Below are 22,158 nucleotides of genomic sequence, written 5' to 3'. Positions count from 1 at the left end.
CCCTCATTAAATTAGCCAAACTGCAGTTGCCTCACAGATTGGGGGGAGTAGACCTTCCCAACATTAAAAATTACCAATTAAGCTCACTCTTGACCTACGTAAGTGATTGGGTTTGTGGGGACCCTCTTTCATGGCTAGATATCGAAATCTCCCAGGCAAGGTGCCCCCTTACCAGTTTGCTGTTTTTGGACAAGGTGAGGACAGTTAGGGAATATTGCCATAACCCAATAGTCATCAATACTGTTAAAGCATGGAGGGCAATTCGGCAGAGGGAAGGTAATATTGGCAAAACATCTTTGTTTACACCTTTAGTGGATATGCCGAGTTTTCAACCAGGTATGATAGATTCAGGATTTAAACGTTGGGCAGCTAGGGGTGTATCTTGCATGGGTGATTTATTTGTGGGAGATGTAATGATGTCCTTCGATTAGTTAGTATGGAAGTACGAGTTACCTAATAGAGACCTCTTTCATTTTTTTCAAGTTAGGGATTTTATTCAAAAAAAGACCACATTTTTGACTGATCCCTACAAATCTGGCATAGAAAGAGGGGTACTAAGGGCGAAGAGTACACTCTCTGTCAGTACTCTATATCACCAATTGGGGGGTGCCACCTCAGATGAGTCTGATTGACTCTGCAAGATGTGGGAAAGAGAGCTGGGTTCCTTCAGAGTTCCTTCAGAGGCATGGGAGGATATTTGGGAGAATGCAAGGAAGGTATCAATTTGCAATAGGACCCATGCTTTACAGTTGAAGATTCTCCACAGGGTCCACTTAGCCCCAGACCATTTGTCAAAATTTAAACCAGGGGTATCTTCAGCATGTCCCAAGTGCAAGGTCTGTACGGGTACTCTTACCCACTGTCTTTGGTCTTGTGACAGGCTTCAAACATATTGGAGCGCTGTGGTGGGTGCAATGGAGAGGATTTTAGGTGTAAGGGTGGAGATGGACCCTATTTCGCTCCTTTTGGGCCTACCCATTGTATTTCCTGCAGACTCGCATAAGGAAAAACCTTTCAATATTCTTACATTCTGTGCAAGGAAGAACATCTTGCTAGGTTGGATATCAGAAAAACCCCCCAGGCCTGTCGGGTTGGCGGAAGATTGTTATGGAGCATATTCCCCTGGATTTTCTCACAAATATGGTACACCACAAATCTGAGAATTTTTACAAGACATGGCAACCCTTTTTGAAATACCTGACACAGATTTATCTGCCACACTAACAAGGGCGTTTATATAGCCGTAACGATTGGACTCATGAAACACAATATCCAGGGAGGAGGAACTGTAAATGTATGAGTGTTTAGTTTAGCTGGGCTGAGTTATTACTGTTTAGTTTTTGTTGTTAGGTACTTATTTATTCAGTTAAATAGCTAGTTTAGTTTTTTTTTAATTTTATACTTCTCTATATATGTTTATACATTCGTATAGGAGGGTGGGTTGGGGAAATTTTTTATTATTTGGGTTTAGTTTTGTACTATTTTTGTACTGTTTTGAATTGCATTGTTTTGTATTTGTTGTAATATTTAAAAATCTATTTTTTCTTAATAAAAATATAGTATTAAAAAAAAATTCAGGCATGTATGAACAGAAGAGATTCTTGCTCAGCCATGTGATGGAAAGAAAGTTGGAGCTTCCGCTCTCACTATCCACTGCTCCAGACTACAGCATGCATGTAAAAGTGTATGTTGTCACAACAACTCAGATTTCTCAAGTGGACTGTAACATAACTAAATAATTTGAACAATTACAGTTTCCTTATGACGTCAGATACAGTATGGATTGTTGCTAAGCATCTGGAGTTCCTATCATTCAGAGGATCGTTTTAAAGGATTCCATATCAAATCTAAATCAACATTTGTCATAGTCTGCTACAGAATTGTAGAATGGTTACAACACAGAAGACCATTCAGCTCTGTTTTCATGCCAGCTCTGTGACAGCAACTAATGTCATTCCACTCCTCATCTTTTCTACATATCTCTGCAGATCTATTCTCCAAATAATTAGTCAGTTTGTTTTGTTCATAGCCATGTTTGAATCTACCTTCACTATACATTCAGGCACTGCAGTGCAGATACTCACTACTCACTGTGTAAAAACATTTAGAATCATAGAATCCCTTCTGTATGGAAGCAGGGCATTCAGCCCATCAAGTCCAAACTGACCCTCTGAAGAGCAACCCAACCAACCACAACCCCCTTCCCTACACCTGTAAACCTGCATTTCCATGGCTAATCCATGGATACTATGGGTAATTTAGCATAGCTAATCCATCTAACCGGCACTGTAGGAGGAAACCCATACAGTCATGAGGAGAATGTGCAAACTCCACACAAACAGCTGCCTGAGGCTGGAATCAAACCCATGAGGCAGCAGCACTAACTACTGAGCCACCGTGCTGCCCAACTTTTCTTTATTTTACTGACAGATATCTTGTCATTCACCCTAAATTAATATCTCCTGTTTCTTGACGCTTCCATCAATAGCAACAGTTTCTTTCCCTGAAGTCTGTCCAGACCACCTCATGATCTTGAACACCTCAATCAAATATCTTTCCAAACTCCTCTGAAAATAGTCACAGATTCTCCAATTCCATAATTTAAGTCCCTTATTCTGTTCTTGTGAACTGTTCTTGTGAATTGTTTTGCCACCTTTTTTCATGCTTTTACACCCTTTCTAAAGTGTGGTACATAGAATTGAAAGGAAAAGCCACTTAATATCAAACCAATGTTTTATAAAGATTCAGAATAATTTCCTTGCTTTTGTACTCTATGCCTCTATTTACATAACCCTGGCATTCCTGTGCCTTAACCGGTTTTCTCAATCTCCCTGACACCTTCAATGTCCTGTGCACATTTAGCATCAGGTCCCTCTGCTTCTTCATCCCTTTTTAAATTATATCCTTTTTTATATTGTCTCTCCTTGTTTTCCTTACCAACATGTATCAGTTCACATTTTTCTCCACTAACCTTAGTCTGCACTGTTTCACTCACACCATGAACATAGTGCATTACAGCGCAGTACAAGCCCTTCAGCCCTCGATTATGCGCTCACCTGTTAAAACAATCTGAAGGCCATCTATCCTACACTATTCCATTATCATCCATGTGTTTATCCAATGACCATTTAAATGCCCTTAAAATTGGCGACTCTATTACTGTTGCAGGCAGGGCATTCCTCGTTCTTACTACTCTCTGAGCAAAGAACCTACCTCTGACATCTACCTTATATCCTAGTAAAAAGGCTCTCACCGTCCATCCACCCTACCTAATCCTCTGAACATCTTGTATGTCTCTATTAAGTCACCTCTTCACCTTCTTCTCTCTGATGAAAACAGCCTCAAGTCCCTCAGCCTTCCCTCATAAGACCTTTCCTCCATACCAGGCAACATGCTGGCAAATCTCCTCTGCACCCTTTCCAATGCTTCAGATCCTTCCTATAATGTGGCAACCAAAACTGTACGCAATACTCCAAGGGCGGCTGCACCAGAGTCTTGTACGGCTGCAACATGATCTCATGGCTCCAAAACTCAATCCTTCTACCAATAAAACCTACCATATTGTACGCTGGTGTCCTAAATTAAGATCCCACACACCCCCAACAGAATTCAAAATGGTACACTTGTTATTGAAGGGGACAGCCATAGGGGATCCCTGCACTGTCTGCCTTTTCCGTTTCTGTCCCCTGCCTGTTTGTCCAGTGTGTGCAAGAAGATTTGCTGACACGGTATGTAGATACTGGATTAGTGATGCTGGAAGAGCACAGCAGTTCAGGCAGCATCCAAGGAGCAGCGAAATCGACGTTTCGGGCAAAAGCCCTTCATCAGGAATAATGGCAGTGAGCCTGAAGCGTGGAGAGATAAGCTAGAGGAGGGTGGGGGTGGGGAGAGAGTAGCATAGAGTACAATGGGTGAGTGGGGGAGGAGATGAAGGTGATAGGTCAAGGAGGAGAGGGTGGAGTGGATAGGTGGAAAAGAAGATAGGTAGGTCGGACAAGTCCGGACAAGTCATGGGGACAGTGCTGAGCTGGAAATTTGGAACTAGGGTGAGGTGGGGGAAGCGGAAATGAGGAAACTGTTGAAGTCCACATTGATGCCCAGTAGTTGAAATGTTCTGAGGCGGAAGATGAGGCGTTCTTCCTCCAGGTGGTGAGGGAGCGGTGGTGAAGGAGGCCCAGGACCTCCATGTCCTCGGCAGAGTGGGAGGGGGAGTTGAAATGTTGGGCCATGGGGTGGTGTGGTTGATTGGTGCGGGTGTCCCGAGATGTTCCCAAAAGCGCTCTGCTAGGAGACGCCCAGTCTCCCCAATGTAGAGGAGACTGCATCGGGAGCAACAGATACAATAAATGATATTAGTGGATATGCAAGTAAAACTTTGATGGATGTGGAAGGCTCCTTTAGGCCCTTGGATAGAGGTGAGGGAGGAGGTGCGGGCGCAGGTTTTACAGTTCCTGCGGTGGCAGGGGAAAGTGCCAAGATGGGACGGTGGGTTGTAGGGGGACGTGGACCTGACCAGGTAGTCACGGAGGGAACGGTCTTTGCGGAAGGCGGAAAGGGGTGGAGAGGGAAATATATCCCTGGTGGTGGGGTCTGTTTGGAGGTGGCGGAAATGTCGGCGGATGATTTGGTTTATGCGAAGGTTGGTAGGGTGGAAGGTGAGCACCAGGGGCGTTCTGTCCTTGTTACGGTTGGAGGGGTGGGGTCTGAGGGCGGAGGTGCGGGATGTGGACGAGATGCGTTGGAGGGCATCTTTAACCACGTGGGAAGGGAAATTGCGGTTTCCAGCTCAGCACTGTCCCCATGACTTGTCCTACCTGCCTATTTCCTTTTCCATCTATCCACTCCACCCTCTCCTCCCTGACCTATCACCTTCATCCCCTCCCCCACTCATCCATTGTACTCTATGCTACTTTCTCCCCACCCTCACCCTCCTCTAGCTTATCTCTCCATGCTTCAGGCTCACTGCCTTTATTCCTGATGAAGGGCTTTTGCCCGAAACGTTGATTTCGCTGCTCCTTGGATGCTGCCTGAACTGCTGTGCTCTTCCAGCACCACTAATCCAGAATCTGGTTTTGAGCATCTGCAGTCATTGTTTTTACCACAGTATGTAGATAGGCCAAGAAGAGGTGAAGCCACATTGGATTTGGTAATGGAAAATGAACCAGGCTAGTTATTAGATTTGTCAGTAGGCCTGGTATGAACCCATGTCCTCTTGAAATAACTATCCACATCACAGTTCACAATACTTCCAATTTGGTGTGATCTACAAACATTGAAATTGTGTCCTGCAAACCTATGTCCAGGCCATTAACATCAATCAAGTACAGTAAGACTCCAGGAACAGAGAATAGTGAATACCTTCCACAAGTCTGAAAAATAGCTATCAACCATTATGCAGTTTCCTATTACTCAGTCAAACTTGTACACATGCTATTATTGCCTTTGGAGGAATGGAGGTTGTCATGTGACCTGTTCTGCATTCTACCTGACATTAAGGCTATGTGGCTTGGTTACTATGGGCACACGTGGGGTCCACATCAAGAGACTTGGTGAGAGAGTGCAAGATGTTCACAACCACGGGAAACAATAAGAGCATTTGTGTTTACTATGGGGAGAAACTCTTCAAGTCTCATAGGGAGGTGATAGGCTTTGTAAATTGTTATATTTTAAACTGTCTGATTCTGAGATAAAATGAAGTTAGGTGTCGAGAGGAAAGCAAATTTGAATTTCTCCCCAGATACAAGCTTCATAGTGATCCACATTATCATATGAATGGGTTATAGGAAAGAAAAGGTCATTGAATGCCAATGTGGTATTTTGGGTTGCAGATTTTTCTGTGACATCCCTAAATCTCTCAGTCAGAAGTCAAACTGCAATAATCTGAGCGAGAAAGAGAGAGAGAGAGAGAAAGAGAGAGAAAGAATATAAAAATAGAGGCAGCTTGTCCTAGCTTCGAAGCATAGAAAATAATTACTTTATTATTCATCATGCAGAATTAGAACTCACACTCAGCTTGAGGAGACCAAGTACAAAAGAATTTAAAAGCTGGAATTTTGTCTCACTTAGGTTAGAAAAGAAATTGTATCAGACCAATAGGAATGGTAAGTAACGTGAAACACATTGAGACAGTAAATCCCAGTTGACCACCATCAGATTCTCCCCCAGTAAGTGCTAATAGCATTCCAGGACACTGCTGCCAATTGGATATACATTTTGCTGGTAGTTGTCCATTAGGGTGATATTACTAGCCCGTACTGGTATCTGGGAGCAGGCTTTTACTTTGTGCTTTGTACCATTTTAATTTATAGTTTTAATTTGATTGTTACCCCAAATTGATTTTCAGCTTTACATCCCTTTTAAATGTTAATATAGATTTTAAACTTTATCAGTGAATTGGAATAATAGAGCACAGGCTTAAAAGGGACAAAAGAGAATCAAAGACATGCTTCGTGTCGCTTTTCTTTTTACACTTTTATTAAGAAACAAAAAATACTGAATTACTTATTCACTGGAGTTTAGAAAAATGAAGGAGGATTTCATGATAAACTATAAAATTCTAATGGGACTCCATAGGGTAAATACAGGAAGGACATTTCCAATGGCAAGGGAGGCTTGAACCAGGGTTCACAGATAAAGACATGAGATAGGCCATATAGGACTGAGCTGAGTAGAAATTTCTTCATCCAGAGAGCTTCTGTCACAGAACACAATTGAAGCTAAAACATAAAATGTTTTTAAGAAGGAGTTAGATATATTTTGTAGGGATAAATGGATCAAAGAGTACATGGAAAAAGCAGGAACAGGGTACTGAGTTAGATGATCAGCCACAATCAAAGCAGACACAAAGAGCTGAATGGCCTACTCCTCCTAATTTCTATGTATCTTTATAACTCAACAATACCTGAAATATCTCCATTATGAAGGCAACCATAAATTACAGATTTATTTGCCAAACCTTGATTTTTACTAGGAATTATTCTTTGAACTTCTCCAAATAACCTAAATATTTATCACCAACCACCCTCATTAACAAATTCTTTCTGTGCCACAGTGTAAACAAAACCAAGGGTTTATCAGTAGCACAGACTATATTCAGTCAAGTAACCTCTGCCTTGAAGCTTCCCAGTATCCCTTTGTAGATATTGCCTGAACCAAAATGTTCAGATATGTTGTTATACACAGGTGGGCCTTGAACCCAGGCCTCCTAGTCCAATGACAGGGATATTACTGCTGTACCACAAGAGGCCTCTAAAGCAGCAGTTATTTGAACATGTCTATTTAAAGCAGAAATCCTGAAACACTTGTGGCAAAAGTTCACTTCTCTGGAGGCTTGGATTCAGTTGTCCAATCCTGGTGATTCCATTGCCTGTTTCTCTCTATGATCTAGTTTGAAACTGTCTTCCTGACACCACCTCACCCCTGCCTCGTGCATGAATAAGGTGTCCAGAACCAGGCACCAGATCACCTTCCCACAATCTCTCTTTGTAGATATTTTCAATCAATCTGTTCACAGATGTTATTATACACCTCAGAAACAGGTAGGGCTTGAAATCAGGTCTCCTGCTCAAAGGTGGACATATAATCACTGTAACATCTCCTGAAAATGCCTTTGCAATTTTTTTTATCAAATTGTCTTGCAAGGATCAGTACTGGGACCTCTGTTGTAATAAAAATAAATGATTTGGATTAAAATATTGGTGGTCTGATTAAGTAAGTTTACAGCTGACATTACAATTGGTGGAGCTGTGGGTAGTCAGGAAGCTTATCAAAGGATTCAGCAGGATATAGGCAGATGGAAATTTGGTTGGAGAAATAGCTGATGTGGTTTAATCAGCACAAAGTATGTGGTGATGCATCTTGGGAGGTCAAATGTATACAATAAATGGCAGGACCTTAAGAGCATTGATATGCAGAGGGATCTTGAAGTGTAAGTCCAAAGCTCCCTGAAAATGGATAAGATGATAAAGAAGGCATATGGTATGCTTGCCTTCATTGGTCAGAGCATTGGGTATAAATTTAGCAAATCATGTTGTAACTGCATGAGATTTTAGTTAGGCCAGGTTTGGAGTATTGTGTTCACTTCTGGTCACCACAATATAGGAAGGAGGCTGAGGCTTTGGAAAGGGTGTAAAAGAGGTTTACCAGAATGTTGCCTAGATTGGAGTGTATCAACAAAAGGAGATCTTGGACAGTCTTTGCTAGAATATGGGAGGTTGGGGGCAGCCTGACAAGTCTACAAAATAATAGAGGTGTGTTTGGGGTGGATAGTCAAAGTCTTTTTCCCCAATGTCAAATACTAGGGACTGTAGTTTTAAGGTGAGAGGGGAAAGGTTTAAAGATATATGTGGGGCAAGTGTTTCCACACAGAGGGTGGTAGGTACCTGGAACACACTAGAAGTGATAGAAGCAGATACAATTGCAATATTTTAAGAGGAATTTAATTCACACACAAACAGGCAAGGAATAGAGGGATATGGACCATATACAGGCAGATGCCATTCGTTTGGAATGGCATCATGGTTGGTACGTGGTGGATGGAAGTGCCTATTCCTATACTGTTTTATGTAATCAGGGAAAAATGCAGCAATAAAACTAAAAAGTCTGTGATGTGACAAAGGATATTAACTTTTTCCACTGCAAATTTGTTTTTTTTTGCCCCCTTTTCATGCTTTGTATTTTTTTTCCCTAGAGCTTCCTTCTATTTCCTCCTCCGCTTGTTTTAACTTAAACTTTTTCCTCTATTATCTCATTCCACCCACCCCCTGCTCTTAACTCCCATTCTTTTAAACTTCTTCTCTCCCTCGCTGAGTGTGGGGGACTCACTTCAGACTAAAGACGCCCCCGGTTAGTTCCTCCTGTGACCCGCCGTGGTTCAGAGCCATGTCTAACCCTTTCCACTCCGCTTATCTGCGGGGAAGCTTCGGCTCCTTCGCCGCCGACATGAGGAAAATGATCAACGCGCCGGAGATGAGGTGAGAGCGGCCACGGAAAGCAGGACATTCCGGGGATTGGAGGAGTACTATAGGCCCCACACGGACAGTCTTAATTTCGAATTTGAAAATAATAGATTACGGATAATTCTAGGAGGATATGCTTAAAAGTGTCATGATAGCTTGTATTTTGATATAGAATCAGTACAGGGAAAAGATTTCTTTAAAAATACAAATATATATTCTACAAAACTCTGTTCAGTTATGAATAACCTTAAAATAAAAGCCTGCTTTTCTACACGTACACTTCAAAAGTACTTTCATTGGCTGTTTCAGGAATATGCTGGAATCGAGAAAGGATTCTAACGACTTGTAACATTTAATTGATACTTTGTGAACAGCCAAAGGTGCATTAACTGGTATGTCTTGATTGAATGATCTTGCTGCTTCGGAGTTGAATTCCTGTAGAAAACTTCTTTCCAAATTCAGCTACAACATCTCACTTTTTGGTGGTCACCGTGTGGTTTTTGAGTCTGGAAATTTCTAAACATGAAAACCAGTGGGGAGTCAGATGATGTAATGAAGAATACCCAAAATTCAACAGTTTGTAAAGTTTCGTGAAATACGTTTAGGTGGTAGCCAAACTCTAAACGGTAGAGACGTGCTTTTTGCTTACCTTTTTACTAATTTCTAGAAGTGTTGTATGGGTAATGATTTGATTAGTGCAGTTTTGCATTTTAAAAAATCCCAAAGGAATTCCTTTTGAGCAGATTGGAACAATCACAAATTACTGTCCTGACAAATCACTTAGCTTAACCTATTTAATAAATGAAATAATAGCTGTAGAAAGTTTATATATATATATATATATATATAATATATATATATTTTAAAAGTATACTTTCTTCCTAAATAATATGTCAGTAAATACTGGTTCAGTACAGATTCTGCAAAAATTAAATTTTGATATTCCTCATTAGAACTTCCATCATGTTGCAACAAAAAGTGGCATTTTCTAAACATGAAAGGAAATCATTTACATTTCCATAAAGGCGACAAGGGTATCTTGAAGTCCCCACTAATCGCTAATACATGATGCATTGAATGGTTAATGGTTGTGGTGGAATCAAGGGAACAGCTAATAATTGTAAAATCAGGCACAGTGCACACTACAGTGAGGGATGTGGAATATTTATCTTATTGAAGACCTGCTATTAATGGATGAAATCAGTTGAGGGCTGCAGGCACAAAAAATCCAACTAATTCAATTTTTGAGAGAAAAGTGAAATGTTGAACTCACCACTGTTTTACTGTAATGGCTGAGGTTGCATTGTCTCAGTGAGCCTTTCTATGTCAGCTGGCAATGAAAAAGTTGCTACTGTAACTGTTACTCAAATTTTACCCGTTAGTCTGGAATGCAGGCCTTTCTTTGCCAGAGAAACTTCTGAAAATAACTGCTCACTGCTTCTCTCAGTTTCCTGTCACTCAGCCAATTCTTGTATGCATGCTTTTACAGTCCGCTTTATTCCACAAATTATAAATTTCCTTAAGTCTCTTGTCCAACACTATCAAATGCCTTTTAAAGGCCATGTAAATCATAGCATTGCCTTTATTGACCTCTCTGTTAAATCCTCCTCAAAACTGAACAATATGACTGAAAATAAATCTCAAATAGATAAATCATTGGGAAAATTGCTAATCTGTCTCTGTTACCCACCTCTTTGCCCCACCCCCTTTCCCATTCTGCCTCTTGCTGTCCCACTTTTTTCACTAGTACTGCCCTTGCCCATTTCGGCTGTCTCCCACTCTCCTTGTTTCCCACTTGCTTTCCTCCTTTTCCAAATTTCCCACTCTCACCATCTCTCCTTTTCTAATGTTAGTCTCTCTCTCTTTATCCATTTCCTCACTGTCCTTCCAGGACAGATGATAGGGCCCTTGTTTTTCCAACTGAGTGATACAGGTATTATGAAAATAGTCCAGTATTGTATTCTGGGAACTCTAAACAGACAGTTCCAAACAAATGGAAAAGAAAAAAACATTGCACCTCAGGTAGACTCTCTATGTGGAAACAATGTTTAGTCCCTGTGTGCAGATTCAAACTGGTTTAATTTTCACTGGCAGCCACCCCCCCCCCCCCCCCAAACATGCTCACTGCAACCCCAGGTCTGACCTTACTGTGAGGTGTTCCCTTCAGGTGTATGGCTCATCACTTCAGGCAATTGCAGTCTGCAACAAATCCAGTATGTGTGGAAATAACCTGACAACTTTAAACACATAGTATGCTGAGCTAAACCGAACAAAACAACGTTTCTGAATAGAACTATTCGCACACTTACTGGATTTCAATTGTTATCGCTTTCAATGAAACTTGCACTGAAACTTACAGGATGGTCTGGTTGATTTGCTGCTGTCTTTGCCTAGCGCTATAGATACAATGCATTCTCAGTCTTGCACTTTTATGATTAAGCTTTCCAGTTTAAACATAGTAGTAACATAATCTGGCAGTTTGAGAGGCCTTTACTGAAAGATGATATACTGCACCATGTAGGCTCATGGCACTTTTTAATATATTGCAGTCTAATAATAGCCCTGCACTAAATTACACAAGAACCAGCATTTGGCAAACATCAAATGAGACTGGAAATTAAAATTTCCATTGATACATCTAATTTCTAATCAAAAACAGAGTTACATTAATTAGCCACCTTTTTAGAAAGTAGCTGAAACAGCATTTGTTTACGACAGGAAATAAGGGTATAAGGATAGATGACCTGACGCTATACAAATACACTGTTTCATTCAGAGAAGCAGGCAAAAGTTATCTGCAAAATCCATTGAATTAGAATTCAGCAAAGCAAATTGTAATGATAGCCTAGAGATTCAAGTCTAGATTAGAGTGGTGCTGGAAAAGCACAGCAGGTCAGGCAGCATCCGAGGAGCAGGCAACTTGACGTTTCGGGCAAATTTCAAGTTAATTACCAGCAATGTTTTTGTCAAGTGTGTTGGTGTGGGGGGAATTTCTCTTTTTGCTAACCTCTGACTATTACTTGCCAACATGAAACTGAGTGCCCTTCATGTTAGAGATCACATCCTTCTTCTGGAAGGAAGAGGTTTGATAATTGAATCACCTTTATTCATTTGACAATTATTTTTTGACCCTAATACTTCCTGGCTGTCAAATTTCCAGTGACGTTGCTAACCATTTGAGTGCCATGCTATTATTACCATTAACAACAATAGTAACAACCCACATTTCTATGAAGCTTCTTGTTTGCCGCAAGCTATATGTATAATAAGGAGGACGTGATTTGGATGTGGAAATTGAGAGGAATAGGGAAACAGGAATGGAGACCAGTTGAGGAGGAGGGGTTTGGGGAGATTCTTGAAAGCAAGATGTTCAGAATTGGGAAGATATTTAACGAAGCAAGACTGGCAGCTCATGTTAGTGGATATTTATAATGGCCAACTCATCCAAAATTGACTCAGAATTCTATTTGCTTCACTTCTGAACCCACAGTAATTACACCTGGTGACTTCCTCATGTCATAAGCAACATTTGTACTGTCTTTTAACAGTCGATGTGTTGATGGGAACCATGTTTGGCAAGCCTACCTGCATTCTCTGGTAGGAATTTGTCTTTCTGTTCAATGATCTCTGTGTCTAATGGAGCACCTTCAGACTATCAGTCACCAAAAGAATCTTGGAAGCAGTCCAACCGACATCACATTTAAAGTTATGCGGCTGCTGAGGCACATGAATTAGATTTTATGTGTATACATCATTCAGATCTTTTCCACACACTAACTCCTTTTTAACTTTGGTGCATTTCTGATGATTGCAGCTTTAAGTGAAATAACTTTATGTGAAGCATGATTTCCCATAAAAATCAGTGTTAAAACCAGAGTTGAATTCCCACGGAGGTTTCTTGCCAGGACAAACCAATGTACGAGTAAGTGTGCATTCTTAACTGAAGTAACTTGCAAAACATAACAGAAACATTGTAAAAATTCAGATTAGACAACATGCACCCATGACTCAAGGATGACTTGCTTTCTGTGTGGCTGCTGAATACAGTGTGCACACTGTAAACTCTGCCATGTGTGGCAGGTGTTGCTTGGAAAGTCAGTATCTGCTTGTGTTGGTATCTTTCCAGTAACAGTTAATGGTGTTACCAGTTCTTCTGTTCACTCTGGCACTGTGTGCTCTCTTTATGTCATTTCCGTGAAGGTTTCCATCACCTCTTCCATGAGTTAGATGTTCTTGCCAGTTGTTCCCTTGACAAAATGTGAGTGGATTCAGTTTCCATAAGACCATAAGACATAGGAGTGGAAGTAAGGCCATTCGGCCCATCGAGTCCACTCCACCATTCAATCATGGCTGCTGGGCACTTCAACTCCACTTACCCGCATTCTCCCCATAGCCCTTAATTCCTCGAGACAACAAGAATCTATCAATCTCTGCGTTGAAGACATTTAGCGTCCCGTCCTCCACTGCACTCTGCGGCAATGAATGCCACAGGCCCACCACTCTCTGGCTGAAGAAATGTCTCCGCATTTCTGTTCTGAATTTACCCCCTCTAATTCTAAGGCTGTGTCCACGGGTCCTAGTCTCCTCACCTAACGGAAACAATTTCCTAGCATCCACCCTTTCCAAGCTATGTATTATCTTGTATGTCTCTATTAAGTCTCCCCTTAATCTTCTAAACTCCAATGAATACAATCCCAATGCAGTCTTCCTGTTCAGCTAGAACTATGTGAAGTTCATGTTTGGCAATTCCACTCCATAGGTTGCAAGAAATTCAACCAAGTCAGCATGATTGACTTTAACTTCCCTTGTCAATGTCATAATGTCATATTAAGCCTCAGTAACAGTGTAATGATATTCTTCTTGGACACTGACACATTCAGGCCACAATCTCTGCCATACATTGTCCACATATGTTGATGTGACTTCATGCAAAGCTTTACCAGTATTGTTGATGTCTTTGTAGCCATATCAAAATCCCTTAACTGATGATGCTTTCTAACAATTCGTTCCCTTGATGTGTTGAGAAAAGATACAATGGAGGACTTGAGTGGTGGTCTGGTATTACTCCCTGATCAATGGGCTGTATCAATGAAGTCAAGTGGGTGCGGGAAAAGCAGCTTTACATTTTCAGAGACTTCATCCAGGCTGATGGAAGGATCTACATAGTTATCCAACAGGGGCAAAATGTTAAAGCCAAGAATCTGGTACAATATGCATTCAAACAGGGTTGGCATACAGTGAGACATTCCTGAAAAAGTGACCCCATCATCTAGGTTTTCTTTTTGAGTACCAAAAGAGGTATAGATACTCCTGGGAGTAAGCCCTCAATGCCCTTTGGTGCTTCACTCTGGTACACTACTAAAAGCTTCAGCCTAAAATCTCCTGCAACGCTCCATAAGACCATAAGATGTAAGAGCAAAAATTGTCTGTTTGGCCCATTGTGTCTGCCTACCATTCAATGAGATCATGATTAAGCAGAAAATCCTCAACTCCATTTTCCTGCTGTATCCCCATAACCCTTGAGCCCCTTACTGATTAAAAATCTGTCTGTCTCAATCTTGAGTATACTTAACGTTCCAGCGTCTGCAGCCATCTGTGGTAAAGAATTCCACAGATTGACTACTCTCTGAAGAAGAAATTGCTCCTTATTTTTGTTTTAAATGTGCGACCCCTCATTCTGAGATGATGCCTTATGGTCTCTGACAAGGGGAAAGGACTTCTCAACTGCCTGAGGTTGGCAGGCATCTACTTTGTCAGGCCCTCTGTGAATGTTATCTACTTCAGTAAAGTCTCCTCTCACTTTCTAAACCCCTACACATACAATACTGACCTACTCAATCTCTCCTTAAAAGAAAATACCTGCATCCCAGGCATTGAACCTTCCCACTAAAGCAGAACTGTCAGGTGATTTTTGACAGCTTGTACTTATTGACTTTGTCTTCTCTGGCAAAAGGTATGTCTTTTGAGGCATACCTTTACAAAATAAGGCCTCCCGCTCAACAATACTGTAAACTTGTTTGGCTGAGTAACTACCATCTTCAGTGACTGTCTTCAAATGGGAAGGGAATTCATTAAATGCTTTTGCATCAGCACTAGATGCCTTGCCTGACATTTTAGTGTTGTGTAAACAGGAGCACGTCTTGAAGCTGATGAATGACAGTCTGAGAAGTCTCACCTTACTAATTCTGTTAGGCCTCAAACAGGCTATTGACTTTTTCTTGGATTTCCATCAAATTTAGAGGCACCTGGCGCTGGTTTTGATCTTTGATCCAACAAGTCAGATGCTTTCCATGTACTCAGCGATACCGCTTCTGGACTGACCCACTCTGCCAGCATTTAAAGGTGTAATAAAGAAAGAAAGACTGCAGAAAGCTACAGAGGGATTTGGGCATGAATCTCAAAAAAAAAACTAGCATCCAAGTTTGGTATGTACCAGGGAAACAAATGGAAAATTGGATATTATTTTAAAGGGAATGGTGAATTAAAAATAGAAATTATTTGCTAAAACTACAAGATATTAGTCAGACCACAGCTGGAATACCATGAATAGTTTTGAACAAAGAAAATTACGGCACAGGAACAGGCCCTTCGGCCCTCCAAGCCTGTGCCGATCCAGATCCCCTCTGTTGGCTATTTTCTAAGGATCTGTATCCCATTACTCTCTGGATCTGTCTAGATGCATCTTAAATGATGCTATCATGCCTGACACTACTGCCTCTGCTGGCAATGCATTCCAGGCACCCACCACCCTCTGCATAAAAAAAACTTTCCAAACATATCTCCCTTAAACTTTTCCTCTCTCTCCTTGAACTTGTGACCCTGGTAATTGAATCCCCCATTCTGGAAAAAAGCTTCTTGCTATTCACCCTGTCTACCCCTCTCAACCTCCGTCTTTCTAATGAAAATAATCCTAATCTACTCAATCTCTCTTCATCGCTAATGCCCTCCATACCAGGCAACATCCTGGTGAACCTCCTCTGCACCCTCTCCAAAGCATCCACAAATTTTGGTAATGTGGTGACCAGAACTGTGTGCAGTATTCCAAATGTGGCCGAACCAAAGTCCGATACAATCGTAACATGACCTGCCAACTCTTGTACCCAATAGCCTATCTGATGAAGGAAAGCATGCCATATACTTTCTTGACCACTCTATCGACCTGCATTGCCACCTTCAGAGTACAATGGACCTGAACACCTAGATCTCTCTGTACATCGATCTTCCCCAGGGCTTTTCCATTTACTGTATAGTTTGCTCTTGATTTGGAACTTTCAAAATGCATCACCTCACATTTGCCCAGATTGAACTTCATCTGCTACTTCTCTGCTCAACTCTCCAATCTATCTATATTCTGCTGCATTCTCTGACAGACCCCTTCACTATCTGCTGCTCCACCAATCTTAGTGTCATCAGAAAACTTGCTAATCAGACCACCTATACCTTCTTCCAAATCATTTATGTATATTACAAACAACAGTGGTCCCAGCACAGAACCCTGTGGAACATCACTGGTCACAATTCTCCATTTTGAGAAACTCCCTTCCACTACTACTGTCTGTCTCCTGTTGCCCAGCCAGTTCTCTATCCATCTAGCTAGTACACCCTAGACCCCATGTGACTTCACTTTTTCCATAAGGTGAGGAGGAATTTCTTCTCTCAGAGGGTAGTGAATCTGTAGCATTTTTTACTACAGAAGTCTGTTAAGGCTGGGTCGCTAAGTATATTTGAAGCTGTGCTCAACTGATTTATAATATGGAAGGGAACAATACATTATGGGGTAAGTGGTTTTGAGAGTTACCAGATCCATGATCTCATTGTATGACAGTGCAGACTTGATGGGCTGAATGGCCTTCTTCTAATCCAATGTCTTATGATCGAAAGGTTTGTGAACTTTATTTGATTTTGTCAGTGTTACCACAGATTTTTCTCACTGTGATAGAGGGGTAGCCAAAGTCTCCAGCAATAGTGACTGCTCATTTACTTGCTTCAAAATGTTTTAAATCACCCACTGTCACTGCTAAGCTTTAGGTTTTTCCTTGATTTCTATACAACAGCAGGTTCACTACTACCACTTGCTGGTTATTTTTTGCTTATGTTCAAAAGGAATTACAGGATTTATTCACAGTGGCTAATAAGGGATTTTAAAATGGTTCATCTACCTTACTTGCTGTCTCACTTTCTTTAAAATGGCTCCCACAGACAGTGCTAATTTTCACCCAAATAAACCCTGAGACAAGCAAAGCCTGTGCACAGTAGAGGAAGCACCCATAATTCAAAATCAGCTTCAGTGAAGAAAGGCATAAGTCAAGGACACTACTGGGTGTGGACACAATGGCACCGATGCTATCATGGGGCATGATGTTACCTACAAATTCTCAGAGTCTGATGGTGCCATTGTGTATAATGATACCTTTTGTATGATGACATATTTGAACAGGCTTTAAAACCTAGAATTCAACCTTAATTAGGGACACTGGCATTAAACTAATGGTAAATTGCTTTGAGCTGAATTCCGGAAGTGAGGCGAGTGTGACTGCCCTTGATGTCAAGGCCACATTTGACTGAATGTGGCATCCAGAGCCCTCACAAAGCTGAAATTGATGGGGATCATGGGAAAGCTCTTCACTGTTTGGAGTCATACCTGGCACATAGGAAAATGGTTGTAGTGGTCAGTCATCTAAACTCTAGGACATCTCTGCAGGCCTTCCTCAGGGTAGTGTCCTAGGCCCAACCATAGTCAGCTGCTTCATCAATGACCTTCTCTACAATATAAATGGAGACGTTCACCGATGATTGCACAATATTCAGCACCATTCATGAATCCTCAGATACTGAAGCAGTCCATGTTCAAATGTAACAAGATCTGGATAATATCCAGGCTTGGGACAACACGTGGAAAGTAACATTTGTGCCACACAAATGCCAAACAATGGCCATCTCCAATAAGAGACAAGTTAACTACTGCTCCTTGATGTTCCATGGCATTACCATCATTAAATTCCCCTACTGTCAACATACTGGGGTTTATCATTGACCAGAAACTGAACTGGATTTGCCATAAAAATTAAACAGGTAGAAGAAAGGTCAAAGGCTAGGAATACTGTAGTTTGTAGCAACTCCTGGACTTTTCAAAGCCTGTCCATCATCTACAAGGCACAAGTCAGGAGTGTGATGGAATAATCTATTGGCCTGGATCAGTGTAGCTCCAACACTCAAGAAACTTGACACCATTCAGGACAAAGCAGCACATTTGATCGGCACCACATCCATAAGCATCCACTCCCTCCACCACCAACATTCAGTAGCAGCAGCATGTACTGCCTGCAAGATACATTGCAGAAATTCCCCAAAGATCCTTTGCACAAGGGCAGCCAGTACACAGAAACATTCCCCTCTGAGTCACTCACCATCCTGACTTGGAAATGTATTGCCGTTCCTTCACTATTTCCGCGGCAAAATCCTGGAATTCCCTCACTGATGGTATTGTGGGTCAACTCACAGCACATAGACTCTAACAGTTCAAGAAGGCAGCTCAACCACCACCTTCTCAAGGGCTACTATGGATGGGCAATAAATACTGGTGAGCCAGTGGTGCTCATGTTCCACAAATGAATAAAACAAAATTGAAATGGTATTCAGCAGGTTGACTTTAAATTAGGATTTAATGTATGTAACAATAGTATAATTCATTTAAAAAGAACGAGCTATTGGAGGTCAACGACATTTTCATAGCACTTTCAATGTTGTAAAATGTCCCAAAGTATTTTAAAAGAGCATTTGATCAGATAATAAGCAGATAAAAATCAAGCCAAAGAAGGAGACATTAGAAAATATGGACCAAAGGCTTAGTTAAAAAGCTTTTTGGCTGTCTTTGTTGTCATTGCATCTTTGTGTCAAAGCACAATCTTATTTGTTTCATTTCAATCTCCTTAGACTAAGATCAATGCCAGCAGAACTGTAGGATGACTGTAATGCTTCTTAGGAGCTGAACTGCAGACTGAAAGGTCACATTTTAGCACTAAATATGGGAAACACGTGGCAATATCTGGCTGGGGAGGTAGGGTAACAGCTGACTGTTGGGTTTGAGCAGCTAATGCTTTGTAAGATTTTTGTCATTTGTGGTTGCATGTTGGCCAGAGTTAATACATGGTTCAGTATTTAGCTTTGTATCTTTTAAGGGGAAATTATCCACTCCTGAAAACCCATTGTCAACATCTGCTGATAATATTAGCATATATACAACATGTGGTGACCATTAGGCTTGTCAGTGAAGCATTCTACAGTTGAATAGCTTATGGAAAGAGAGTATTTCAGTGTCTAACATTGGAATTAAATCCCAATAAGGAATCAACACTATCAGAAGTGTAGAGGAAGGGAGAAAATTATTGTTACCTAGTGATCCCTTTTCCTGTTGCGTGCCAATAATTATGGTCCTTACTTTGTTAAATTGCCAAGTTTATGAAATTTATAAACACAATGGAAAAATTAATAACTTATCTACCAAACTATTTTGAGATACACTGTGCAGCAATTCCGATTTCTAAAAGTGCAGTTATGATATGCCAATTCTATGCATTTTCTGATGAAGAGTCAATAGGACTCATAACATTAACTCTGCTTTCTTACAACAGATACTGCCAGACCTGCTGAGTTTTACCAGCATTTTCTGATGTTGCTGTGAATGTTCTATTTGTTCCCCAGGATGAGCATTCAAAATATACATTTGTGTTGTGATTAATTCGTTTTTATCTTTCTTTTTGTAACCAGTGATGTAAAATTCATTGTCGGAGAGGAGCAGAAAGTGGTGTATGCTCACCGCTGCATCTTAGCGTATCGTTGTGAGGCGTTTAGAACCATGTTTGCCCAGCGAGTTCTGTCACGTGATGCCAAAGAAGCCGAAGTTCCATTTGTTCTTTCAGATGTGCAGCCAGATGTCTTCCTGGCTGTGGTTGAGTTTCTCTACACAAACTGTGTGATGCTGAGCCGCGATATAGTGAGTACGTTTGTTTCTGCGCTATGTGGAGTATTTTTAACATGAGAAGCCGACTGGTTAAGTGAACCAGCCATTTACGCCTTGGGTAGCATGGTCCAGGCCTTATTTAATGATAATACATGTACCACAGATATCAGATGGACATTCAATGCAGTTTATTTGTCATGGGCTGGGCAGTAAGCTCAGTCTTGACCAGGGTGGTAGCAGGGTTAAGGACAAAATGGGCTTGTGATCACAGTTTAGGGGTTGGGTGGAGACGGTGGTGGGGGTGAACAAAGGGAGCTTACTGCATTATCTTTATAGGACTCTATGCTGGCTCCAAGAGAATAATTTAAAAGTTACCTTTTCATACCTGTTAATCATACTGCCACTAAGCTAGGAGGAAGCATGCATCAGGTGTGTTCTTGTCTGTTTTTAAGTGGTAGTCACTTTTCTTGTTGACGGATGCTGATTTTCATGTTAAAAGGAGCTTATTGCCTCATTTAAAAACAAAAGGGCCAGACCAGCAGCAGGCCCCTGTGATGGTGGCAATGCAATTGTTGGTTTCCACAGGAAGGTAAGCCTATTGACTCTAATGTGATGTCTTTATCATCCATTAATGTTGATGTTAGCAACTTCAAATCACCTATTAAAGATATTTTAAATTTTTGTTGTGGATTAATCCAGAACACCAGCTGGAAACATGTCTATTTTTAACAGTTGTCTCCCAACAGTGGAACCTTTAGGTCCATGTCATGTATTCATCATTAATCTAGAATGTATTGGTGACTAGCATTTTCCCAATTGCCCAGATTTCTGATGTTTAATCCCTGGTAAAATCCAACCTTCCTACAAGTGCAACACTTTTTGTACTCCTGGCTTGAGCTAAAAATACTCCACTAGTGCACGCATATGATTTTCAAAATTCATCAATCACTTGTAATGTTGCAAATAGAGAGGGAAGATCAAGTGTAGTTTTCCAGGAAATTTCATTTGGAGGTCAGTAGAGGAGTTTACTCAAACAGTATTTAAAAAGTTACACTACATTATTTCTATATATCTTCCAAGATTCCTGTTCACATTTATAATATTTTTTTTCTATGTAAGCTTGTTATGGTGTAAGTACATCATCCCTCTGGCAAGCAGTAAGTGAAGATATAAGATGTTCTTCATGCATTTTGTGCATAGCTTAAAAGCAACTGAAACTTGGAAAGTGTTAAATCAAAGTTCGTTGGAATTGAAGGGGTTTTCCTGCAGTTCAAGATGAAGAGCTAAGAAACACAAAAGTAAAGCTATCACAGTATAGCCAGTTTCTGTAGACAAGTTAACAGTTCCAATTATTGTTGTGGACATGTGGACATAGTGGAAAGAGTAGAACGGAACTGCACACAAATGTAAAATTTCCCTTGCATTTTAAACACATGTTTCTATTGTAGACAGAGCTGGTTGATCGAACAAAACTTTTCTGTTTTTGGAGGTAGTGAGGTCTATGAATCAAAATAATGCTCATTGTTCCTTTCCAAATTTCATTTAATGCTGTGATTTAATTCCAAGTGCCAAGGTTATAACTGAAAATTAAAATATTGTATCAAAGAGAGGAATAACCAATAACAATAATATTTCTGATTGAGGCACTTAGTTTTCACTGTTTGTAATCCCTGTTCCAGGGCTTCTTTTTGTTTTGGATCAATTTCTGAGTCTTTATATGACATTGGAACTTTAGCTCAGATCATCAGGAGAGCTATATTTAACAGTGAAATCATTAACTCAGAGCATTTGGTTTGCAACATCCTACCCAACATTGTACTGTGAAAGATTCCATATTTATCAGTTTAAAAAACAAAATATTCTTATTGTTTGATAAACAGATGATGCTCAGCATTTAACATGTTGCAACTTGTTTCATTTCCAATGTGCCACAGGAAGTCTGTAGGATTCACACTGTACTGAAGAGAGTCATAGAGTCATAGAGATGTACAGCATGGAAACAGACCCTTCACTTCAACCTGTCCATGCAGATCAGATATCCCAACCCAATCTAGTTCCACCTGCCAGCACCAGCCCATATCCCTCCAAACCCTTCCTATTCATTTACCCATCCAAATGCCTCTTAGATGTTGCAATTATACTAGCCTCCACCACTTCCTCTGGCAGCTCATTCCCTACACATACCACCCTCTGTGTGGAAAAGTTGCTCCTTAGGTCTCTTTTATATCTTTCCCCTCTCAC

The 22,158-nt window shown here is 40.8% G+C and overlaps 1 protein-coding gene and 1 long non-coding RNA gene across 4 annotated transcripts in view; one reads left to right on the top strand and one right to left on the bottom strand.

The window, feature by feature from the left end:
* The first annotated feature begins 8,522 nt into the window (after positions 1 to 8,522).
* The window catches only part of LOC140479976 (BTB/POZ domain-containing protein 19-like), a 153,445-nt gene continuing 139,809 nt past the window's right edge, over positions 8,523 to 22,158 (top strand). Inside the window, exons 1-2 of one of the 3 annotated variants that reach the window (XM_072574438.1) lie at positions 8,523 to 8,972; positions 19,725 to 19,950. In XM_072574438.1, the coding sequence (XP_072430539.1) occupies positions 8,881 to 8,972; positions 19,725 to 19,950 (318 nt within the window). In that variant the 5' untranslated portion in view covers positions 8,523 to 8,880. The remainder of the gene's footprint in view (positions 8,973 to 19,724; positions 19,951 to 22,158) is intronic. The other 2 variants (XM_072574439.1, XM_072574440.1) reach the window with 2 other exon arrangements.
* On the bottom strand, positions 9,291 to 11,346 carry LOC140479977 (uncharacterized). The gene is made up of 2 exons (XR_011961164.1): positions 11,267 to 11,346; positions 9,291 to 9,473 (listed from the first exon to the last, which is right to left on the bottom strand). It is a non-coding gene; the product is annotated as an uncharacterized lncRNA (long non-coding RNA).

Source organism: Chiloscyllium punctatum, chromosome 7 (assembly GCF_047496795.1).
Source record: "Chiloscyllium punctatum isolate Juve2018m chromosome 7, sChiPun1.3, whole genome shotgun sequence".
Classification (NCBI taxonomy): domain Eukaryota; kingdom Metazoa; phylum Chordata; class Chondrichthyes; order Orectolobiformes; family Hemiscylliidae; genus Chiloscyllium; species Chiloscyllium punctatum.
The sequence above is the reverse complement of the archived record's forward strand: the minus strand, read 5'-3'. Positions and strand labels throughout refer to the sequence as shown.